The sequence below is a fragment of the Equus asinus genome, chromosome 10 (assembly GCF_041296235.1).
Source record: "Equus asinus isolate D_3611 breed Donkey chromosome 10, EquAss-T2T_v2, whole genome shotgun sequence".
Classification (NCBI taxonomy): domain Eukaryota; kingdom Metazoa; phylum Chordata; class Mammalia; order Perissodactyla; family Equidae; genus Equus; species Equus asinus.
Window position 1 is genome coordinate 48,789,137 of NC_091799.1, and position 21,108 is coordinate 48,810,244.

The window sequence follows — 21,108 nt, forward strand, 5'->3', positions numbered from 1 at the left end:
AAAGACTCTAAAAGAAATTTTGACCTTCCCCCTAAATGCCTAAAAGAAATTTAAGAGAAAGGCCTGTCCCCAGGACAGGCCATCACCATAGATAACTCTGGGTATCTGGTAGACTAGGAGGATCCTTGCTAGCCCACTCCTATCAAAGTTTTATTTACCAAACAATTGCTTTTCCATGTCCATGTGAATTGCCTTCCTCCCCCTTTGAAGCCCCAAACCACCACCCCAACATCCTCCTTTGTCTTTAGCTGAAGACGGTATTTAAGATGAGAGCCTCCGCCATTTTAGTGAGTTACTCAGCTTTCCTGGGTCTCTCCCATGTATACATGTTATAAAGCTCTGTTTGATTTTCTGCTGTTATTCCATCTCATGTCAATTTAATTTGTAGCCCAGCCAGAAGGACCAAGAGGGTAGAGCAAGACCAAGAGAACTCCCCTACAGTTCCTTTTCATCATTTGGGTCTCAGTTCAACTCCACAGTGAAGTTGTCCTGCACAATCCTACTTCAAATAGTTCTCCCACTCAGATCACTCTCAATCCCTTTACCCTACCTTTGTCTCTTCACTGTACTCATCATTATCTGAAATTATATTTATTTGATTCCTGTATCTTCCTTTAATAGAATGAAACTCATTAAGAACAGGAGGTTCACAAATATTTTGAATGGATGTATGAACTTTAAAGACGTAGAAATTAAGGTTCAATGAAGTCAAGTAAATATGTAAGGGCACATAACTTATACGTGGTGGAGCTGACAGATTCACGAACTCAGGTCTGTCTAAAACCAAAGCTTTTAGCATCCACCATATCACAGTAGCAAAAGCACAGTGAAAGTAAAAACCAGAAAGACAGACCAGAGTATATAATCAGATAGTCAGATGACAAAGTTTAAGATTACAAAAGCAGAGCACCATGCCAAGGAGTGACATGCTCTATGTGATAATGGGTGCGGATGGCTGAAATGAGGAGGACAGGGCTTATATCTATATCATTTACCTCCTCTCTTTCACAAGCAGATCTCCTTCACCCATTTGCAGATGAAGGCTCCACAAATTTGGCTCATAACTAATAGAAATCATGTAAGTGAGATGGCCCTTTGATTGAATCATCTTTATCCCACTTTGAATCACATATAAAAGCAATCATCTCCCCACTGTCCAACTGCCAGCCTCTCCTTAGTTGTTAGGCAGATCTTCCTCACTCACTGCTCTCTGGCCTCTTCTCGACATACTGACAGTGAAATGCTATAGAAATTAATAAAGTGAACAGTTTCAAAAGAAAATTAACAACCCAACACAATCCACAGGCCTATTTGTTTTCCACAGTCCCAAACAAGTACTAAGTACTTAATGCACAGAAATAGAAGCAGAAGCAGCAATAGAAAAAAAGAAAATCTTTTTGGAAATCTATATTTCCTAATGACTAAGAACTGTTTTTCCCTATTTATATAATTCTTTAGGAGAAAATAGTTTGTATACATGCACCCCAGCAGAAACTTTCTCCTGTCATATTTTCACCACATACTTTATCACTATGGGGTTCACTGGCACAAAAAAAGAAGCCCTCAGATTCTTTCCTTTGATGTCAGGGGCCTCTCTCACATGTTCAGTGGGCAGCTGCTTCTGGAGATTACACTTGAGAATGAACACTTCATGTTTACTGAAGAAGACAAATAGAAGAATAAAATCATTTCCCTTATGAAGTTGAACACAAAATTCTACCACATGCCTACATTTTTATTCCATTTCTCAGTAACCACAGAAAGGATGAAAATAAGGCAGGAAATGCAAAGCTGGTTATCTAGCTTTCCTCACCAAAAGCAGCTACACCTAGGTATTCTATACAGAAGGAAACAGGGCTTATTTTTCAAGAGCCCTAGGAAAATGAAATTTCACTGCTTTTCTGTGACAGTTCAAATCTCATGAAGAAATCTTAATTTATGTTCAATCTAAATTACTCCTGCTATAACTTAAGTGCCTCCAATTCCTCCCCCACTCAACCCAATCTACACACTGTCAGTAGATTAATAAATACACTAAAGCAGTGCTTTCATCATGTCAGGTAGATTCAAATTTAACAAACCCATAATCATGACACTGTCTCAGCCACTGTGAGATGTATTATTCCACTTAATCTTTACAACAATCCTATTAGGCAGGATATCTGAATGGTTTTTAAGTGTCTTGCACAAGGTGCTTATTAGTTGCAGAGGTGGAGAAGAAACAGGAGAGAAATCAAACAAATACCTGACTGGGTAATCAATATCAACATCACCAGTGAGAGACAGACAGACAACATGTGCTTTCTGATGTGATACCCTGAGAAGGACACAACATCAACTATGTAGTACTTCAATTGAGGATGCTTTACATCAGACAAACCCAAAATGAGGAACATTCTACTAAGAAAAAAGAGGGGATTGTATTCTGAACAAAATGCCAGTGTTATTTTAAAAAAAAAAAAAAATTTAAGGCTGTGGAAATGTTCCATATTGAAGAAGGCTAAAGAGACATGACCACTAAATGTAATACCAACTCTTAGACTGAATCCTGTACTAGAAGGGAAAAATGCTATAATGGACATTCAACAGTTGGGACAATTGACAAAACTGGAATATAAATGGCAGATTAAAAAAAAAGTACTGTGTCATTGCTAAATTTATCGAAGGAGATAACTGTACTGTGGTTACGTCAGAGACTATCTTTACTCTTAGGAAACACACCATGAAGTATTTAGGGGGTAGAGAGCCATGATGTCTGTAACTTACCCTCAAATGTCTGTCCTTTGTGTTTTTATTTTTGCAACTTTTCTGTAAGTCTGAAACTATTTCTAGTTAAAAAAAAAATTACCAACATGTGAAAATGGAGCTCAATGAAAAAAAGAAAAAGGGGGTGGGGAGACTGGCCAAACAGTATATAACTGTATGGGGGAAAAGGCTAACAGACCCACTTCAAAATATTAACAGTGAGAGGCTCCTAATGGTCAAAGATGGACAATTTGCATATCAATAAGGATAACAACACAAGGACTGAAACACATCAAATATGCTTAAATCCATGACTTCATAACAATACTGAAAACAATAGCAACTAATTGGTCACTGCTGGAGGATGCTAAGGGACTAAATCACTATATTTGAAAAGCTGTAAATAAAAGGAAAGAATCAAGCATTTATCCTGACTTTCCTATAAAATCCACTTTGGGGGGCTGGCCCAGTGGTGCAGCGGTTAAGTTGACACGTTCCACTTTGGTGGCCCAGGATTCGCCAGTTGGGATCCCGGGTACGGACATGGCACCACTTGGCAAGCCATGCTGTGGTAGGAGTCCCACATACAAAGTAGAGGAAGACAGGCACAGATGTTAGCTCAGGGCCAGTCTTCCTCAGCAAAAAGAGGAGGATTGGCAACAGTTAGCTCAGGGCTAATCTCTCCCCCCGCAAAAAAAACCCACTTAGTAGCTAAATAGTAAGTATGGGGAAGTTCCTCTTTATTGAAATATTCTAGCTAATAAATGAAAAAGGAATGATTATATTTAGACTATCACCATTTTGCGGCCCCTAATGAATTGGCAGACTAGACATTAAGCATCAACAGGCACTAACATCAGAAGAAAAAAAGAGAGAGAGAAAGAGGGACAACCAGATATCCTGGGCCCTCTGATGAAGAACCCAACACCATCCATTAAGTTGCCTTCACCAAAAAAGAACAGAAGAGAAAAGAAAAACAATCTCATCAAGCCTCTAAATCTAACATCAACATTACAGGAAACATTCAAGACTCAAGAACATATTAAACTACACCACAGGGATACAATCAGCAAAATGCAGACTGGAAACAAGACAAATGATCCAGCTTCTTCAAGAAATAAATTGCAAAGAACAAAGAGAGTAAGAGGGATGAAGATGAAACCTATAGATTAAAAGAGACATAAAAGATCTATCAACCAATAGCAGTGTGTAGACTTTATTATGGTCCTGATTCAAACACCCAAACAGTAAAAAAAAAAAAAAAAGAAAAATACTGTAACATTTATGAACCAAGTGGAAATTCAAACACTGGATGTTTAATGGAATTAAGGAATTTTCTAAAATGTGATATTGGTTTTGTGGTTATTTTTTTTTAAATCTTTATCTTCTGGAGATACATACTGAAATATTTATAGATGAAGTAATATGATATATGGATTTACTTCAAAATAATACAGAAAGGAGGGAGACTGGATGAGGTTACTAAAGAAATAAGAGCTGATAAATGTTGAAGCTGGGTGACAGGAACCTGTAGGTTCAATATACTGTTCTATCTACTTTCACATGTTTTAAATTCTCCATAATAAAAAAAGTTTAAGGCGCCGACCCTATGGCCTAGTGGTTAAGTCCGACACGCCCCGCTTTGGCAGCCCAGGTGTGGACCTACACCACTCACTGGCAGCAGCCCACATACAAAATAGAAGAAGACTGGCACAGATGTTAACCCAGGGTGAGTCTTGCCAAATTTAAAAAAAAGTTTAAGAAACAACCACTCGGCCATGGGGCCAGCCCCATTCTTTAAGTTCACACACTCTGCTTCGGCAGCCCAGGATTTCGCCGTTTGGGATCCTGGGTGTGGCTACAGCACCGCCCGTCAAGCCAAGCTTAGGCAGCATCCCACGTGCCACAACAAGAAAGACTCACAACTAAAAATATACAACTATGTACCAGGGGGCTCTGGGGAGAAAAAGGAAAAACAAAATCTTTAAAAAAAAAAAACAAACAAAATTAACAGTAGTATTGTGGGATGAGATTTTAAGTGATTTTTAGTTTTTGTCCTGTGTTCTATTTTACCTTAGCAATTTCCCATATTCTCAAGTTGTCTTCATTAGGCCTCTACTGCTGCCTATAAGCTCTGTGAAGGCAGAGACCATATCTGTCTTGTTCACCTCTGTATTCTCAGGGTGCCTGATGGTGCCTGACATATACAAAGCTGATAAATACCTGCTGAATGAAGTAATTACTTCTCTCTTTAGAACAATGGTATTTCTTTTTAAAAGTATGTAATGCCACTAAGTCCAGTGGCTAGGCTATTATCTTTGTTCAGAATCATAAACATAAACTCAATAATTCTTTCAATAAAATCATGGCCACAAATTTTAGTCTTCAATGTGAGAAACTGTTTTGAATATAACGGCTCTCTCCAGGTCATTAAAAAAAGAACTAAGAGCCATTCAATTACCTTTTTTAAAAAATGAATATTAGAAATACAGTTACTAGGAAGGTAAATTGGTAGGCTTTGGGAAACTATTTTATATTATCAACCACAGTCGAATATATACATAACCACTGACCCAGAAATTTTAATCCCAGATATATATACATCCATCAGAAATACATACAAGGTAGGATCAAAAGATACCAAAAAAAAGTACAAGAGCATTTGGAGTGGTATTATAAAGGACAGTCCAAGAGGGAAAAAATGTCCAGCAAAGGTAAACAAATTGTGGTATATTCATACAGTGAATGACAATCACAGCAATGACAATCACTGAATTACTGCTATGTGCAACAAGTGGAAGCATCTGACAAGAATAATGTTAAAGCAAAAGAAACCAGCCCCAAAGAAATATTGTATAATTCCATTTATGAAATGTTCAATGTCAATTATATTTCAATAAAAAAAAGTTCTGGGCCGGCCCCGCGGCCGAGTGGTTAAGTTCACATGCTCCGCTCTGGCAGCCCAGAGTTTCACCAGTTGAGATCTCGGCACAGACATGGCACCGCTGATCAGGCACCGCTGATCAGGCCACGCTGATGCGGTGTCCCACATAGCAGAGCCAAAAGGACCTCCAACTAGAATATACAACTATGTACTAGGGGGCTTTGGGGAGAAGAAGAAAAAAAAAAGTTCAAAAATAAGCAAAACTTAATTAGACTTTTGGTGGTTATCACTTTGTAGTGTACATGCATGTTGAATTGTAATGTTATACACCTTAAACTTATATAATGTTAAATAATTTTACCTAAAAAACAAAAGAGGCAAAATTGAATGCTTGATTTTGCTATAAACCTAAAACTGCTCTAAAAAAATAAAGTTCACTAACAAAAAAGAAAAATCAAGCTACACTACTCTATGGTGTTGGAGTCAGATAATGTTACCTCTGGGAAAGTAGGAGGCAGTAATGAGAGAATGGGTAAGGTGGGCTTCTGGGGTGTTGATGGTGTTCTTCTTGACCTAGGCTGTGGTTCACTTTGTGATAATTCAATGGGCCATACAGTTAAGATTTGTGTAAGATTTTTTAGGGGCCGGCCCAGTGGTTCAGCGGTTCAGTGCGCACGTTCCACTTCGGCGGCCTGAGGTTCGCCAGTTCGGATCCCGGTGCAGACATGGCACCGCTTGGCAAGCCATGCTGTGGTACGCAACCCACATATGAAGTAGGGGAAGATGGGCATGGATGTTAGCTCAGGGCCAGTCTTCCTCAGCAAAAAGAGGAAGATTGGCAGCAGATGTTAGCTCAGGGCTACTCTTCCTCAAAAAAAATTAATTAATTAAAAAAATAAAAGTTAGAAAAAATAGTACAGTATTTCCCCACTCCAGCAGGAACTTAACTTATTCTGCTTATTCCAAGTCAGATCTAATAGCCCTAATGGATTCTGGGTTTATATAAGAAAGGAGATGTTTTAAGATCTATCCAGATTCCTTCGGCTCTTATCTACCATATAGATGTGTCATAACGAGGCACAGAGAAGGCACTCAACAAATATTTACTAATGGTACACAGCCCAAACTTTAAACAAACTCACATAGCAAAGTCTGAAATACATGGCACAGGTAAAATAGGATTAAAAACTCAGCTTACGGGCCTAAAGAGTGCAACTTCCAGAAACCCCACTTTTAGAAACTAAGAAATTACAGAATGTACTGCTTATAAGGAAGAGAACAATTTATGACAACAGCTATCTATGGCAGGGGAAATTGGTCCTTTCCCACTTCACTGCTGCCTGGCTCAGACAAGCCACAATCAACTTCCTGATGCCACAGCTAAGCAAAAAGAACCAAAACAGCAACTCTGCTTGCTTAGGCAGGGACTGCTCAAACCACGATGCGATGGAAACCCAGCAGCAAGGAGTTCACTGAGGCAGATAACAACAATGTTGGGGAAAAAATAAGATGAGAAGAAACTACTTAACCAATCTGTTCTTATGCCTGAAAACTCTAAAAATCATTACTATTCCTTCTTTCCACAGTAGTAGTAAACCAAACTACTATATCTTTGGGATCTCCCCCAGGGGCTGGAATCAATCCATAATCAATATGTGTCCTGAAGTGTCCACCAGAGTTCACCCTCTAAGAGTTTCCAGAAGTATCCTTTCAGTTAGTTAGATGGCTAAGTGACGATAAATTATGATAAGCTTTTATAAGGGCAAGTCACAACATAAATCAACTTGGTACAGTTCTCAATATTGTTTTGTTCTGTTTTAAAAACACAAGTAATATATGTTCAATAGGGAAAATAATTTTTAAATAATACAAAGAAGATAAAAAAGAAAAGTACATGGAAATCACAGGTCAAACTTACAAGAACTGAGGTCTTTGGTCTTTTTGATAGGCATAAAATATTACCCACTGGTAAAAGACCTGACTCTAATAGAGGATGCTGATCTGAGAGATGGTGAGGTATTTGGTTTACTAATAGGTCCAGCTGAACATAATTTTTATGCCAAGAAAAAGAGCAATCACACAGGAAATCCAAGTGAAAAGCTGATTGAGATGTCCAAATATAACAAAACCATCTGCAAGGACGTTCAGTGTAGCATTGTTTATAATAGCAAAATGAAGAAAGATTCTGAACGTCCATCAAGATGAAACTGGTTAAATGATGTATGTTCGCATAACGGAATACTCTGCATTCATTAAAAAGAACAATTTAGACTCACATAGCTGACAGGAAAATATATCAAGTTTTTTAAAAAGTTGAACAATACTGTATACATCCAATTGTAGAATCTATATACTCATATGTAACGAAAATTTCTAGATATGCAAGAAACAATAAACAGTAGTTACCTCTGGGGAGTGAGTATAGGGAATGCAGACAGGAGAACTTTTTCCCATCACTTCACCTTCTGAAGTGTTTCAATTTCTTATCATGAGTATATATTACTTTTATAATAAAACAAACAAAACAATGAAAGCAACTAAAGAAAGTTAATGGGGTTGGGAGGGTAGTAGGACTATGATGATTTTTATTTTCCTTTTTATACTTTTCTGCATTTTCTCAATTTTCTCTGATTAACAATATATTAGTACATATTGCTTTTGAAATCCCCAAAACTATTTTTTGTTGATTTTTTTTTTTTTAACAAAGTCAAGTGCTGTCACTTGTGGTTCAAATTAGCAAGGGGCAGGGGGGCGGACAGCGAATCCATAGCTCAATGGTAAACACTGTGGCAATTACAAATATGTAAAGAATTCTCAAATGCTTATAATTTGTTCGGAGAAACTAGTCATGAACACTAAGACAACAAAAGTTAAAGAAAATCCTTGATTCACTTTACTGGAGTTGCTCATGTGGTACTAGCTCCTACAGAAGCAAAAAGATATCAGTCAATCTGAGGAAAGCTGTGCTATTTGAAGAAAAGCTAAGTGAATTCTATAAAAAGGTGGTTTCTTAAAATTCTTCAAGGCCAACACCCCACTCAATGCAGACCCCTCTTAGAACATCCTCACGACTCACTCAACCTTTGCTTGAAATGGCCTATGTCAAAAAATCCTCGTAAGTAATCCATTCCATTTGCTAAGAACAACCCTAATTGTTAAAAGTTCTTCCTTACATTAAGCTAAAATCTAATTTCTTATAATTTTCAATCATTAGTCAACTTGTCCCAATTCTGTCCTCTAGAGTGTTTTTTGAACAATTTTCATCTACTACTATGATCCTCTCCCTCTTAAATCTTCTCAAAACTAAACCTCTCAATTCCTCAAATGGTTTCTACACCCTTCATTATTCTAATCACTCTCCTCTGAAGAAATTCTAGTTTCTCAATGCACCTCTTAGAATCAAATACTCCAAGTGAACGCAAAATTCCAGATCTGATATGAACCAACACTATTACCTCCTTTGTCTGAGTCACCATGACCATAACAGTACAAGACTAGTCACCAGGCAGTATACAACTCATTGCCAAATTAGTGGCACTGTTCAGACCATAAGTAATTTACGTTTAAAGTTTAAGACTTTACAGAGTGTAAGGGAGAAAGAGATCACTGCAGACCAAGGAATTAAGGAAGTTCTCAACAAAGAAAGTAGAACGTAAGCTGGGAAAGGAAGAATACATTTTTGATAAGCAGAAAATATGGCAAGAATATTTCAGGAGATATGAATGCAGAAGAGTACAGAGGAAGGAATGAACAAAGTTAGTGCTAGAGCAAAGGATTTGTGTAAGGATAGGCAAGAATTAGAGCCAAAAAGGAGGGCTGAAGTCAGACTGTTGAGAGCCCCCACCCTGCAGGCAGTGAGGCATGATTAAAGGGTTAGAACAAGAAATTGACTTTTTTTTTTTTTTTGAGGAAGATTAGCCCTGAGCTAACATCTGCCGCCAATCCTCCTCTTTTTTCTGAGGAAGACCGGCCCGGAGCTAACATGCATGCCCATCTTCCTCTACTTTATATGTGGGACGCCTACGTGCACACTTAACCACTGAGCCACCGGGCTGGCCCCAGAAATTGACTTCTTGATGGAGATGTTTGGGATGATTAAATCAATATTAGTTTGCCAATTTCTTTTTTTTTTTTAAGATTGGCACGTGAGCTAACATCTGTTGCCAATTCTCCTCCCCCTCTCCCTCCCCCTCCTCCTGCCTAAAGCCCTCCAGCACATAGCTGTATATTCTAGTTGTGAGCGCCTCTGGCTGTGCTATGTGAGATGCCACCTCAGCATGGCCTGCCATGTCCCTGCCCAGGGTCCAAACCGGCGAAACCCAGCGCCGCCAAAGTAGAGCGCACGAACTTAACCACTAGGCCACAGGGCCAGTCCCAGTTTGCCAATTTCTACATCAAGTTCACTACTGTTTGAACTTTGACTACATAGAAAAAGTTTCTAATTCAATTCTACTCCAAAATGAACTGAAATTGAGTTGTTATACAGTATCATTACACAGGCTTCTTCCAGAACATGAACAACATTCCTAACTACCAAAACATGATGCGAGAGGGGCCGGCCGGGTGGCACAGCGGTTAAGTGCCCATGATCTGCTTTGGCGGCCCGGAGTTCGCTGGTTCGGATCCCAGGTGCAGACATGGCACCGCTTGGCAAGCCACGCCCTGGCAGGCCTCCCACAAATAAAGTAGAGGAAGATGGGCACGGATGTTAGCTCAGGGCCAGCCTTCCTCAGCAAAAAGAGGAGGACTGGCAGCAGATGTTAGCTCAGGGTTAATCTTCCTCAAAAAAAAAAATAATGCAAGGAATGTCATTGTGGCAAGATTTACTTTGATCCATTTCTGTAAGTTTCCCCAGGATGAATACTTTGCCATTTAACATGAATACTTCTATTCAAAGTAGCTGCTGTTTCAGTGATTAATCTTCAGGATCTCCATTCAAAGACAATGACCTGCTGGCTCCAATCCCCCTGGTTCAAAAGAAGAGAAATTTGACTAATGTAACATTAAAAGAGAAAGAGGTTAGCTAATAGCAGAATTTCTAGAGAATGAAAGCTGCCCGATATTAGAACAAACTAAAACAGCAGCAGCTCCTTCTCTGAAATTATTTAAACTCAAATAGCAATTTCTGGTTCAATAGTGCTCCTGCCTAAAGAGCCTTTCACAGGGACTAGCTCTGTAATTTCATGTGGTAGTAGAGATTTAAACTCTCCAAGAGACACTGCAAAACCCAACCTCTCCCAAATCCTGCTACTCAACAGCAGGGATCTAAAGGAATAAAGAGATTCCCAGCTGCTGAGAGGAAATGTCTTACTAAAAGCAATGCAGAATTCTCATTAATGAAAAATCAACCATGAAAGAAGAAAAATTCTGTCTCTCATAATCCCCGGAAATAGCCAAATCCATTTGGGGTTAATGCAGATTTAACAAAACAGTGGAAGAGAACAGAGCAAAGCAGTTCCGCTTTGCCAGCAGCTGGGGACACACTTATCAGAAAGATGACAAACAACAATGCTTCTAATCTCCTAGAGCCAAAAGAAACAGGAACTCAAACTACCTAGTAAAAGGTGCCAGGAAAAGGCTCTTGTGGATAAATTCTCTCTCTCACCCACAATCAAGCTGCCTTCTCCCATCTTGTTCAACACAGATATGACAGGCTGTAACTTGAACTTCCCAAGATCAAATTCAATGGTTAATCCAAACCCCGCTTTTTCTGATTAGATAAATCTCTAAAATCACAGTCCTTGCATTAATTCAAAACCAACACTGACCTTCTACTATGTCAGGCACCGGAAAGGCAAAACCAGTTAAAAAAAAAAAAAAAAAGGTCTCTACCCTCATAAAGCTTAGTCCATGCACCTTGCCTCATCTTAAATCCCAAAGCTCTTGCCTTAAAATATTTTCTTAAATGGGTCAAGTGTCCTCAGTGAAAAAGCAATAAAGGCCCTTCACCTTTAGTTACTGTGATAGAAGTAAATAAATAAATCATACTTCCTATGCTCTGCTCCGAAGAGAGAGAAGCCAACACACCTTTCCAAGTCGAATATGGCAATAATCCTAGCCTGGACTACAGGGAAGGAGCAGGGGACAAAACAAGCAAGAGAGGGCGCAAGCCAAGAAATACACTGGAAGAACGGATGTGACAGCTGTCCCACTACGCGTTCAAAGAGTGATAAGAAGCACCTGCTCCCGAGCCGACGGGAGTTTCCCGGCGCAGTGAGAAGGAAGAAAAGAACGGGAGGCCGCCGCTGTCGGCAGACACCACCTGGCCGCGGCCTCCCAGCTCGTCCACTCTCGGACGGAGAGTCAGGCACAGTTTAAGAGGATCGGGGCCTGCGAGCCAACAACAATGTCATATGGCCACCGGAATGGAGAGGTAACAGTCACTCACGGAAGCGTAAGGAAAAACAAGAGTGGAAAGAACTCTTGAAGCGTCGATAAATGAGCTAACATAACCGTGCCCCGAGCACCGACGGGAAGTGAAGTCTGGAACAGGCAGTGACCCGTCGTCCGGGACACGCGTGTGCGGAGCTCGCGGCGACCCCGGCCCGGCCCGGCCCAGTTCGCGCACTCACCGCGCACGCAGAGCAGCGACATGGCCGCGAGCCTGCGCGCCCCCGCCGCACCGCCGGCCCCTCGGTGCTCTCAGCAGGTGGCGCGGCTGCTCCCGCCGTCGGCCCCACGGGCCCGGCCGCGCCTCATGGTCCTCGTCTCAGGCAGCGTCCCGCCGCTCCGGTTCTCACTGTCTGAGCGGGCTCTCGACAGCCGTGAGCGCCGGCCGGCAGGCGGGGCCATGGGCGCAGCGCCTCGGCGCCATCGCGGGGAAGCGGGAGCGCCCGGGCCCCTCCCTCCGCTCCGCCCGAGACCGGGCGAGCGCCAGCCTCCCAGCCAATCAGCTCACGCCAAGTCCGCCGACCCCGCCCCCACGGGGCGTAGGAGGCGGGCGCCCTTCCGCTTTCCTGCGGGCGAGGGCGCCGGCAGCTCCGCCCACTAATGAGGCCTGCCGCGGGGCGGGGCGGGCCGGGGCGGGCCGGGGCTCCCCGCGCCGGGGGAGGTGGCCTGAAGCGCTCTGCCCCTCCCACGCGGGCGGGGCTTCCACCCAAGGGCAGGTTCTCTTCAACCAAGAATTTCCACAGGACTTCCTTGAAGAGTCTATGCCTCAAAGCTGCCGGACTACGTACCGGTAGTAATTTAACAAGTGTAGTTTCAGTTAGCAACTACGGCAGAAAAGAAAATTGAGTGAGCATGAGCTAAAATGTCTGGAGACTTCAGTTCCTATCTCTTTTTTCATGCTCGCCATTGTATCTCCAGTATCTGTAATATCGCCCACTATAAAGTAATCAGTCTGTGAATATTTATTGAATGAAGAATAGAGGAAAGAGGCATTTTAAGCTGAAGACTTCTGGCAAGATGATGTATGTACATGCAAAGAAGTGAAAAAGCCCAGAGCAGAAAACAGGAAGACACATAGTATGATGTACAGATCCAACACCCCCTCCACCCCAAAATTCTGATTTAATTGGTTTAGGGTCGAGCTCAGGCATCCTATTTTTCAAAGCTCCCTCGATGATTCTAATGTGATGCCAGGGTTGAGCACCAATTAGACTAGGTGCATTCTAAGGCCTTATTAGCCCAGCTCAGGTTTCAGTATTTGCAAGCGCTTGGTCCCATAGGGTTCTGTCTGCCAGACCCAGGGAGTTTCTGTCAATCTAACAGGGTCTTTGCCCTCAAAAAGCAAAGCTAGGTATCATATGATTCCTCTCACTGGAATAGGTGCTATGAGAGAGCAACACTCTAAATGCTATAATTTGGAGCCTGGAGAAGTAAAGGAAAAGACTTGATCTTTCCAGTGTTTATCCAAATTTGGAGCAATACCCTGAGGAAGATTTTGAGCAGAGCTCAAATATCGCCTACTATAAAGTAATCAGTCCATGAATATTTACTGAGTGAAGAATAGAGGAAAGATAGGCATTTTAAGCTGAAGACTTCTGGCAAGATGATGTACGTACATGCGAAGAAGTGAAAAAGCCAAGAGCAGAAAACAGGAAGACACATAGTATGATGTACAGATCCTAGAAATACAGATCCTAGATGTACAGATACCAGAACTCAGCTGGCCTAGTCAATAGAGATGCCTGACCTTAAAGACAATGGGCATTCTCTGGACTGCTGGAGGTTGGAATACTTAGCTATTTAGCCCAGCTGTCATAAACAGCACTGACAAAGGAGTGGTGTAGGTCCGCACCCAGGAACTGAACCCAGGCTGCTGAAGCAGAGCACACCAAACTTAACCAGTAGGCCACCAGGGCTAGCCTGAGAATATCCTTTCTTTTGTAGCAAACAATTGGGTAAGAAGGCAAGGGAGAGAGAGAATTTTAAAATCAGGCCGGCTAGAAGAATGATGCTACTGATAGATAGGAAATCCAGGAGGTAGGTTTGGGAAGAAAGACAGATTTCCTTTTGGACACATTTACTAAGTTTGAGATTGCATGGGATAACCTTGCACATACACCCATTAGACAGTAGGTGATGTAGAATTGGAGCCTAAGAGAGCAGTCCAGGCGAGAGGTAGAGATTTCAATCAATAAAGATACAACTACTTTAATCCCCATTTCATTGTTAAAGAAAAGAAGGCAAAACCAGAATGCAAACCCAGCCTTTTCTTTCACCAGAGCTCAGGCAGTTAGCCATAATGCTATATTGCCTCTCAAGTACTAGAGGAATTCAGCAGAAGCTGTAGAAGAAATCAAGATAGGCTTCACAAGGGAAGTAGCATGTGGAGGAGATGGATCTCAAAGTATGGATAGCATAGGACGTGCAAAGATGGAACAGAGGATATCCCATACACACAGAATAAGTAGCCCAAACAAATCGGGAAATGGAAAAATTAAACCTGTACAGGTAGCTCAGAGGAAGCTGCAAAGAATCTGAGAGTTGGAGCCATAAGATTATCAGGAGACTGTAGAATGAGAAGGGAGCAAAGGTCAGCTTATAGAGAACATCTATTTTTAAGGAGTAGGAAGAAGAGACAGAAAAGGAGTTGTCAGAGAGGGAAAATAGGAAAATAAGCAAACCAATTGTAAATACTTCCATTATAAATCTTATCTTATTGAAGAGTAATTGCACATCTATTTTTCTTTAGACTCAGAGCTCCTCAACAGCAAAGGACATGTTTTGTCTATCCTTATCCCTAACACATAGCACAACACCTAGCCAAAGTGCCCAAGAAAGATTTGTTGACTAATTGAATAAATGAATGAACTAATGAGTGAGAATGTTTTGAGAATCGGTTATTGTCAAAGATAAACAAAGTTGGACACTAGTCGAAGTGTTAAGGACAGATTTCAATCAGTAATACACTATTGTAATAGGGAAAATAGTCTGGTGCCTGTGCTTAGTCTGTGCAAAACTTCGATTTGCACAGAGGTGACTGGGTATTTTAAAGGGAGAATGAAGGAATAGGGAGGTGGTTGGGGGCAGGGCAGCGCAGTAGAGTTAGAGAAGTGAAAAATTACAAAAATTGGGAAGTAGGGGCTTGGTCCACGCAAAACCCATCTGGGTTTGCTAACTGGTGTTATCAAAGTTAGGCTCCTACCCTCCCCCAGAGACTGAAATGGGGGCCCTATTTTCAGGTGTTGCCTGGAACAAACCGTAAATTGTTTTGGCAGCCTTGAGTTTTATCAGGCAGGTGCTTTAAGAGAGGCTAGATTCATCCTAGGGATGTGACCTTGAGCTGTTAGAAACCATGTTAGTGTTTGTTCAAGTCTTTATAGGCCAAGGCTGAGGACAAGTCAAGAAGAGGGCTCAGAGGACCCTGACTAGAGTTTGGTTAACAAGAGAATCTTTGTCATTACTAAATATTGTTGAATGCTGTAGAGATTTCTTTTTAACAGCTTTATTGAAGTATAATTTATATATCATAAAATTCAGCTATGTTAACAATTCAATTATTTTTTTTAAAAAATTTTTTATGGTATGCCTTTTTAATTTTTTCATTTTCATTTACTTATTTATTTATTTTTTTTGAGGAAGATTAGCCCTGAGTTAACATCTGCTGCCAATCCTCCTCTTTTTGTTGAGGAAGGCTGGCCCTGAGCTAACATCCATGCCCATCTTCCTCTGCTTTATTTGTGGGAGGCCTGCCAGAGCGTGGCTTGCCAAGTGATGCCATGTCCACACCTGGGATCCGAACCGGCGAACCCCAGGCCGCCAAAGCAGAACGTGCGCACTTAACCGTTGCACCACCAGGTCAGCTCCCAAATCAATGATTGTTAGTAAATTTTCAGAGTTGTCCAACCATCACCACAATCCTGTCTTTGAACATTTCCATTGCCCCCAAAAAGGTCCCTTGTACCCATCTGCAGTCACTCTCTGTTCCCATCCCCAGCCCCAGGCAATCACTAATCTACTCTCTGCCTCTATAGATTTGCATTTTTGTACCTTTCATATAAATGGAACTATACAATGACACAAAGACTCTATGTCTTTTGTGTCTGGCTTCATTCACCCAGCATAATATTTTTGAGATTCATTAATATCGCAACATTTATCAATATTTCACTCCTTTTTATTGATAAATAGTATTCTATTGCATGGACAGAATTTTGTTTATCTATTCACCAGCTGATGGACATTTCAGTTGTTTCCATTTGGGGGCTATTAAGAATAATGCTCCCGTGAATAATCACATATAGATTTGTGTGTGAACTTAAGAAACTGCCAAACTCTTTTCCAAAGTGGCAACACCATATTTCATTCCCACCAGCAATGTATAAGGATTCTAGTTTCTCCACATCCCTACCAACACTTGGTATTATCTGTGTTTCTGATTGTAACCATTCTACATGTGTATGTATGTAGTGGTATCTCATGGTTTTAATTTGCATTTCCCCAATGGTAAATGATGTTGACACCTTTTCATGTGCTTTTTAGCCATTCATATATCTTCTTTGGTGAATGACTTCTATTTAAGTATTTTGCCCATTTTTTAACTAGGTTATTTGTCTTCTAATTATACTGCAAAGATTTTGAGGATTGGGGGGCCAGCCCGGTGGTGCAGTGGTTAAGTTCACACATTCTGCTTTGGCAGCCCCGGGCTTCGCCAGTTCAGATCCTGGGTGTGGACATGGCACCGCTTGGCAAGCCATGCTGTGGCAGGCCTCCCACAATAAAGTAGAGGAAGATGGGCACGGATGTTAGCTCAGGGCCAGTCTTCCTCAGAAAAAAGGGGAGGATTGGCAGCAGATGTTAGCTCAGGGCAAATCTTCCTCAAAAAAAAAAAAAAAAAGATTTTGAGGATTGAGCAAAGCTTTTGAATTTGGCAATTTGTAATTACTGCTATGGTAGACAACAGTCATTTGGGGAACTTCCCAACATCTATTTTTTTTTTATTGCAGTAACATTGGATTATAACATATAGCTTTCAGATGTACATCGTAATATATTTTGAATTCTGTGTAGATTATATCATGTTCACCACCCAAAAACTAATTATAGTCCATCACCACACATGTGACCCTAATCACCCCTTTTGCCTTCCCTCATCCCCCATTCCCAACATCTTTTAAACATATTCACACTTTTCTAGAATCTAGAAATTCATTTTCCCAGTTTCCTGCTGCCTCCCTTCCCCCACCCTCAGACTTCAAACCAGAAGAAGCCACATGAGGAGGCAAGCGCCCTGTGGTATGCATTTTCAGGAGAAGGCACTGTTTGGGCCTCCAACTTTCACAGTCAGTAGTGATGGATGGTCTGGTGTAAGTAATTGATCTCTGCCACATTTGCTGTGTGGTCTGTGCTCAAGGCAATGGCAATGAGGCCCTTTTGGTGCAGTATAATTTGGGTACATCTTGTTCTTGACTGCTTAGCCTCCAAGCCTCCCAGAGATTATATGAATTTCCCGCTATCCCTAATTTTTTCTGCCTAAACTAGCTGAAGTGGATTCTACTGTTTGCAAGTAAGAATCTTAACTGAGGGGCCGGCCCTGTGGCTGAGTGGTTAAGTTCTCATGCTCTGCTTCGGAGGCCCAGGGTTTTGCCAGTTCGGATCCTGGGCACAGACTTAGCACTGCTTACCAAGCCATGCTGAGGTGGCGTCCCACATAGCACAACTAGAAGGACCCACAACTAAAAATATACAACTATGTACTGGGGGGCTTTGGGGAAAAAAAGGAAAAATAAAATCTTTAAAAAAAAAAGAATCTTAACTGATATAACAGGTGAAACTTGAAGGGCTTCAAGGCAGAGCCTGAATCCATACTGAAAAGGGATAAGAAGTAAAAGTAAGTTGTAGACACTCCTTTAAAATGTCTAATATTTAGGAGAAAATTCATTAACCTATAACAAATACAAAAGAAACTGCAAACTAAAATAACCAAGAAATAACTTTGAACCTATAAAATCAGCAAAATTAGAGAAAAGTTATAAATCCCAAAGCAGCAAAACTAGAGTAGAGATGTTACTCTTGTGCCTAAAATCCACAACTTTGCCTGGCATTTTTGAAACTCAGTAAATATTGTGAAATGAATAAAATTCCACTTGTGGGAATATATTCCATGAAAATAACTCAAATAAAGGGGGAAAACCATATGCAAAAATATATTTGTGTATGGGGCTGGCCAGTGGCGCAGTGGTTAAGTGTGCACGTTCCGCTTCGGCGGCCCAGGGTTCGCCAGTTGGCATCCCGGGTGCGGACATGGCACCACTTGGCACACCATGCTGTGGTACGCATCCCACATATAAAGTGGAGGAAGATGGGCACGGATGTTAGCTCAGGGCCAGTCTTCCTGAGCAAAAGGAGGAGGATTGGCAGCAGTTAGCTCAGGGCCAATCTTCCTCAAAAATTAAAAATAAAAATAAAAATATATTTGTGTAAGCATTATCTAAGTAGTGAAATCTGAAAATCAGAATGGCCAACAATTCAATGAATTACAATAAATCAATTTATTCATTCCTATCAAATATTTACTGAATACCTATTTATGAGTAACACCATAATCTTATACAAGTGGATAAATATTAGAAGAGGAGGCCATACAAGAGATGTAGGGATTCAGCCATTCAAGAAAAACTTACTTTAAAAAAAGAAAAATTTATTCAACATCTACTAAATACCACATATAGTGCTAACTATGGATACAAAGAAGAACAAACCATTACATCAAAGAATGCACAGTCTGGGGATGAACCGACAGTGAAAAGTGTTGTAATCATGGCTAAGGTGAAGAAGGGGATTGTTTGCACGCATGTACCTAGGGGTTTTAAGACTGTTTAAATACTTAAGAAGTTGGAATTTTTTTAACTTAGCAAATACATACAGACTTACATTTACCTTCAAGAATAGACAGGAATATATACTTTTCTTCATGAGCTTAAGACTAAGACAAATGAAATAGCTTGGTTAATTGGAATCCACAAATGATCCCTAAAACTCACTTTAGCCAAATTTCGAACCTCTGTGTCTACCCCACTGTTCCCCAGGATGTCACGACAAAGGAACAGAATGAAATAGCAGAATAAGCCCTGAACCAGGCTTCTCAGTTCTATTATTACGTGCTAACTACAACGTACCAGATGTCAGGGCTGGACTGGATTTCAGAGGCCACCTAGTGCACCCTCAGACAGGAGAATAAGATACAGACAGTGGAAGTAACTAGCCAGGATCAACTGCAAAGTAAGCTTCTGAGTTTCACTTACCTAAGTTACATGGCTTTCATCACAGGGCCCCTGTAAGTCAAAAAAAAACAGCAAATATGACAGCATGAATAGTAAAACCCTTTGCAAACAAGATGAATTATCCTTGGAACCTGGGGCAAGGCCTCATGACGGATGCATGAAGCAGACATGAAACCCAGTCTGGGTGCTGCCAGTCCTCTCCCTATAGCTGACTTCTTATCTTGGTCTAGCCACATTGGCCTTCTTTATTTCCCTCAAAAGCACCAAATCCATTTATGCCTTAAGATTTCTGCACTTATTATTCCCATTGCAAGTACAGTCTGGCCCAAGATCTTTGCCCATCTGGTCCCTTCTTGTCATTCAGGCTTACCTCACAGATACCTCCTCAGTCATGCCTTCCCTGGTCACCCAAACTAACTGCATCCCTATCACTCTATAACATCATCTTTATAACATCATCTCATTTTTATCATAGTACTCCCTTAATTATCTATTACCCATTTTTACTGATTGCCTAGCTTCCCCATAGAGAACATAGCCTTCATGAGGGAAGGGATGCGTGTTTCTCTCTATTGGAAAAAATTATCCAAGACTTGGAAACAAGCAAAAGAAATTACTGGGGTACTTTCAGTTTTAGTACTGGGTACTGTCTAGAGCAGAGACCAGCAAAGTTTTTCTTAAGGGACCATACACTAAATATTTAGGCTTTGTGGGCCACAAAAGCAAAATTCAGGCTATTATGTAAGTACTCATATAATTATCAGGAGAGAACACAAATTTCCACAATTTTTTAATCAATAACATTCAAAATAAAATAACTGAATACAATTTTTTGGTAATATAGGTCTACTAATGAGAAGGATGAAATTCATTTGGGGGGCATTTATATTTTGCTTAGTTGGGGTTCAAAGTATCATCAAAATCAATTGCAAATGTTTATCTATTAATGCTGATCTGTAATGAGATTTTATGTATCTCATCTGTCTTTTCACACAGACAGGTTGCTGTGTATTGGTTTGATATGATTTCAAACCCACTTATTTATGACAAAAATGAAGGTTTTTTAAGAGTAAAGTTGTTTTGTAAGTACAGTTGTTTTTGATATGACTGATATAACCTATGTCAGAATGTCATCATGTCATCTGTTATCACTGATAAGCACTCAGTAGCTCAGCTGATGACAACACTGCTAGGGGGCTTATCAGTAAGAATATGTGGAGAAGCAACTATGGCAAGGTGACATTTAGGCTATAAATACACAAAATTTGTGAGAACTATTAAGAGCTTTCAGTTTGGGCAAGGTGACACTTTGCTGACCTAAACAGCTCTCTGAAGATCTTAAGACATTTGCTCCTGCCATAGCCAGGGCAGCTCTTTGGTCAGCAGTGGTGTTAAACTGTGCAGCAGTCTCAGGAAGAGCAGGGACATCCGATGGTCCCTGGAGTGATAACCTTCAGAGCAGCCTATCTTGCCCATCAACACCTGCTGCGGTCATTCCCTAGCAACAAGCTCTAGCAACAAAGGACTTTTATTTTGTGTTGGCAGCTGGGCGTCTGTTCTCCACTGTCTCTCTGGAGAACCAGTCTCATAGAAAAGGTACATGTCAACTGAATTTAGATTTTATTTCTGTCATCTCCTCTTGCCTAGAAAATAGTGTGATTAATCTATCACTGGTTTGGAGTATATTATGTTATTTCTTTATTGGCTTATGAACAGACATTATTCTGTATGCTATCAGCTTGTGAAATTGTTGTAACTCCCATTGTGAACCTGTGTTAAAAAAAAATTGACAAAGACAGTCTCAGTCTC

General features: G+C 40.8%; 1 protein-coding gene across 13 annotated transcripts in view; it reads right to left on the bottom strand.

Annotated features, from left to right (window-relative positions):
- Positions 1-21,108, bottom strand: part of UNC13B (unc-13 homolog B) — a 209,262-nt gene that overhangs the window by 175,095 nt on the left and 13,059 nt on the right. For 7 of the 13 annotated variants that reach the window (XM_070519235.1, XM_070519234.1, XM_070519230.1 and 4 more), the window contains exon 1: positions 10,457-10,481. In XM_070519235.1, coding sequence (XP_070375336.1) covers positions 10,457-10,466 — 10 coding nt within the window. In that variant the 5' untranslated portion in view covers positions 10,467-10,481. Of the gene's footprint in view, positions 1-10,456; positions 10,482-12,201; positions 12,484-19,320; positions 19,351-21,108 lie in introns of those variants that run through there. The other 6 variants (XM_070519236.1, XM_014866085.3, XM_044779263.2 and 3 more) reach the window with 4 other exon arrangements.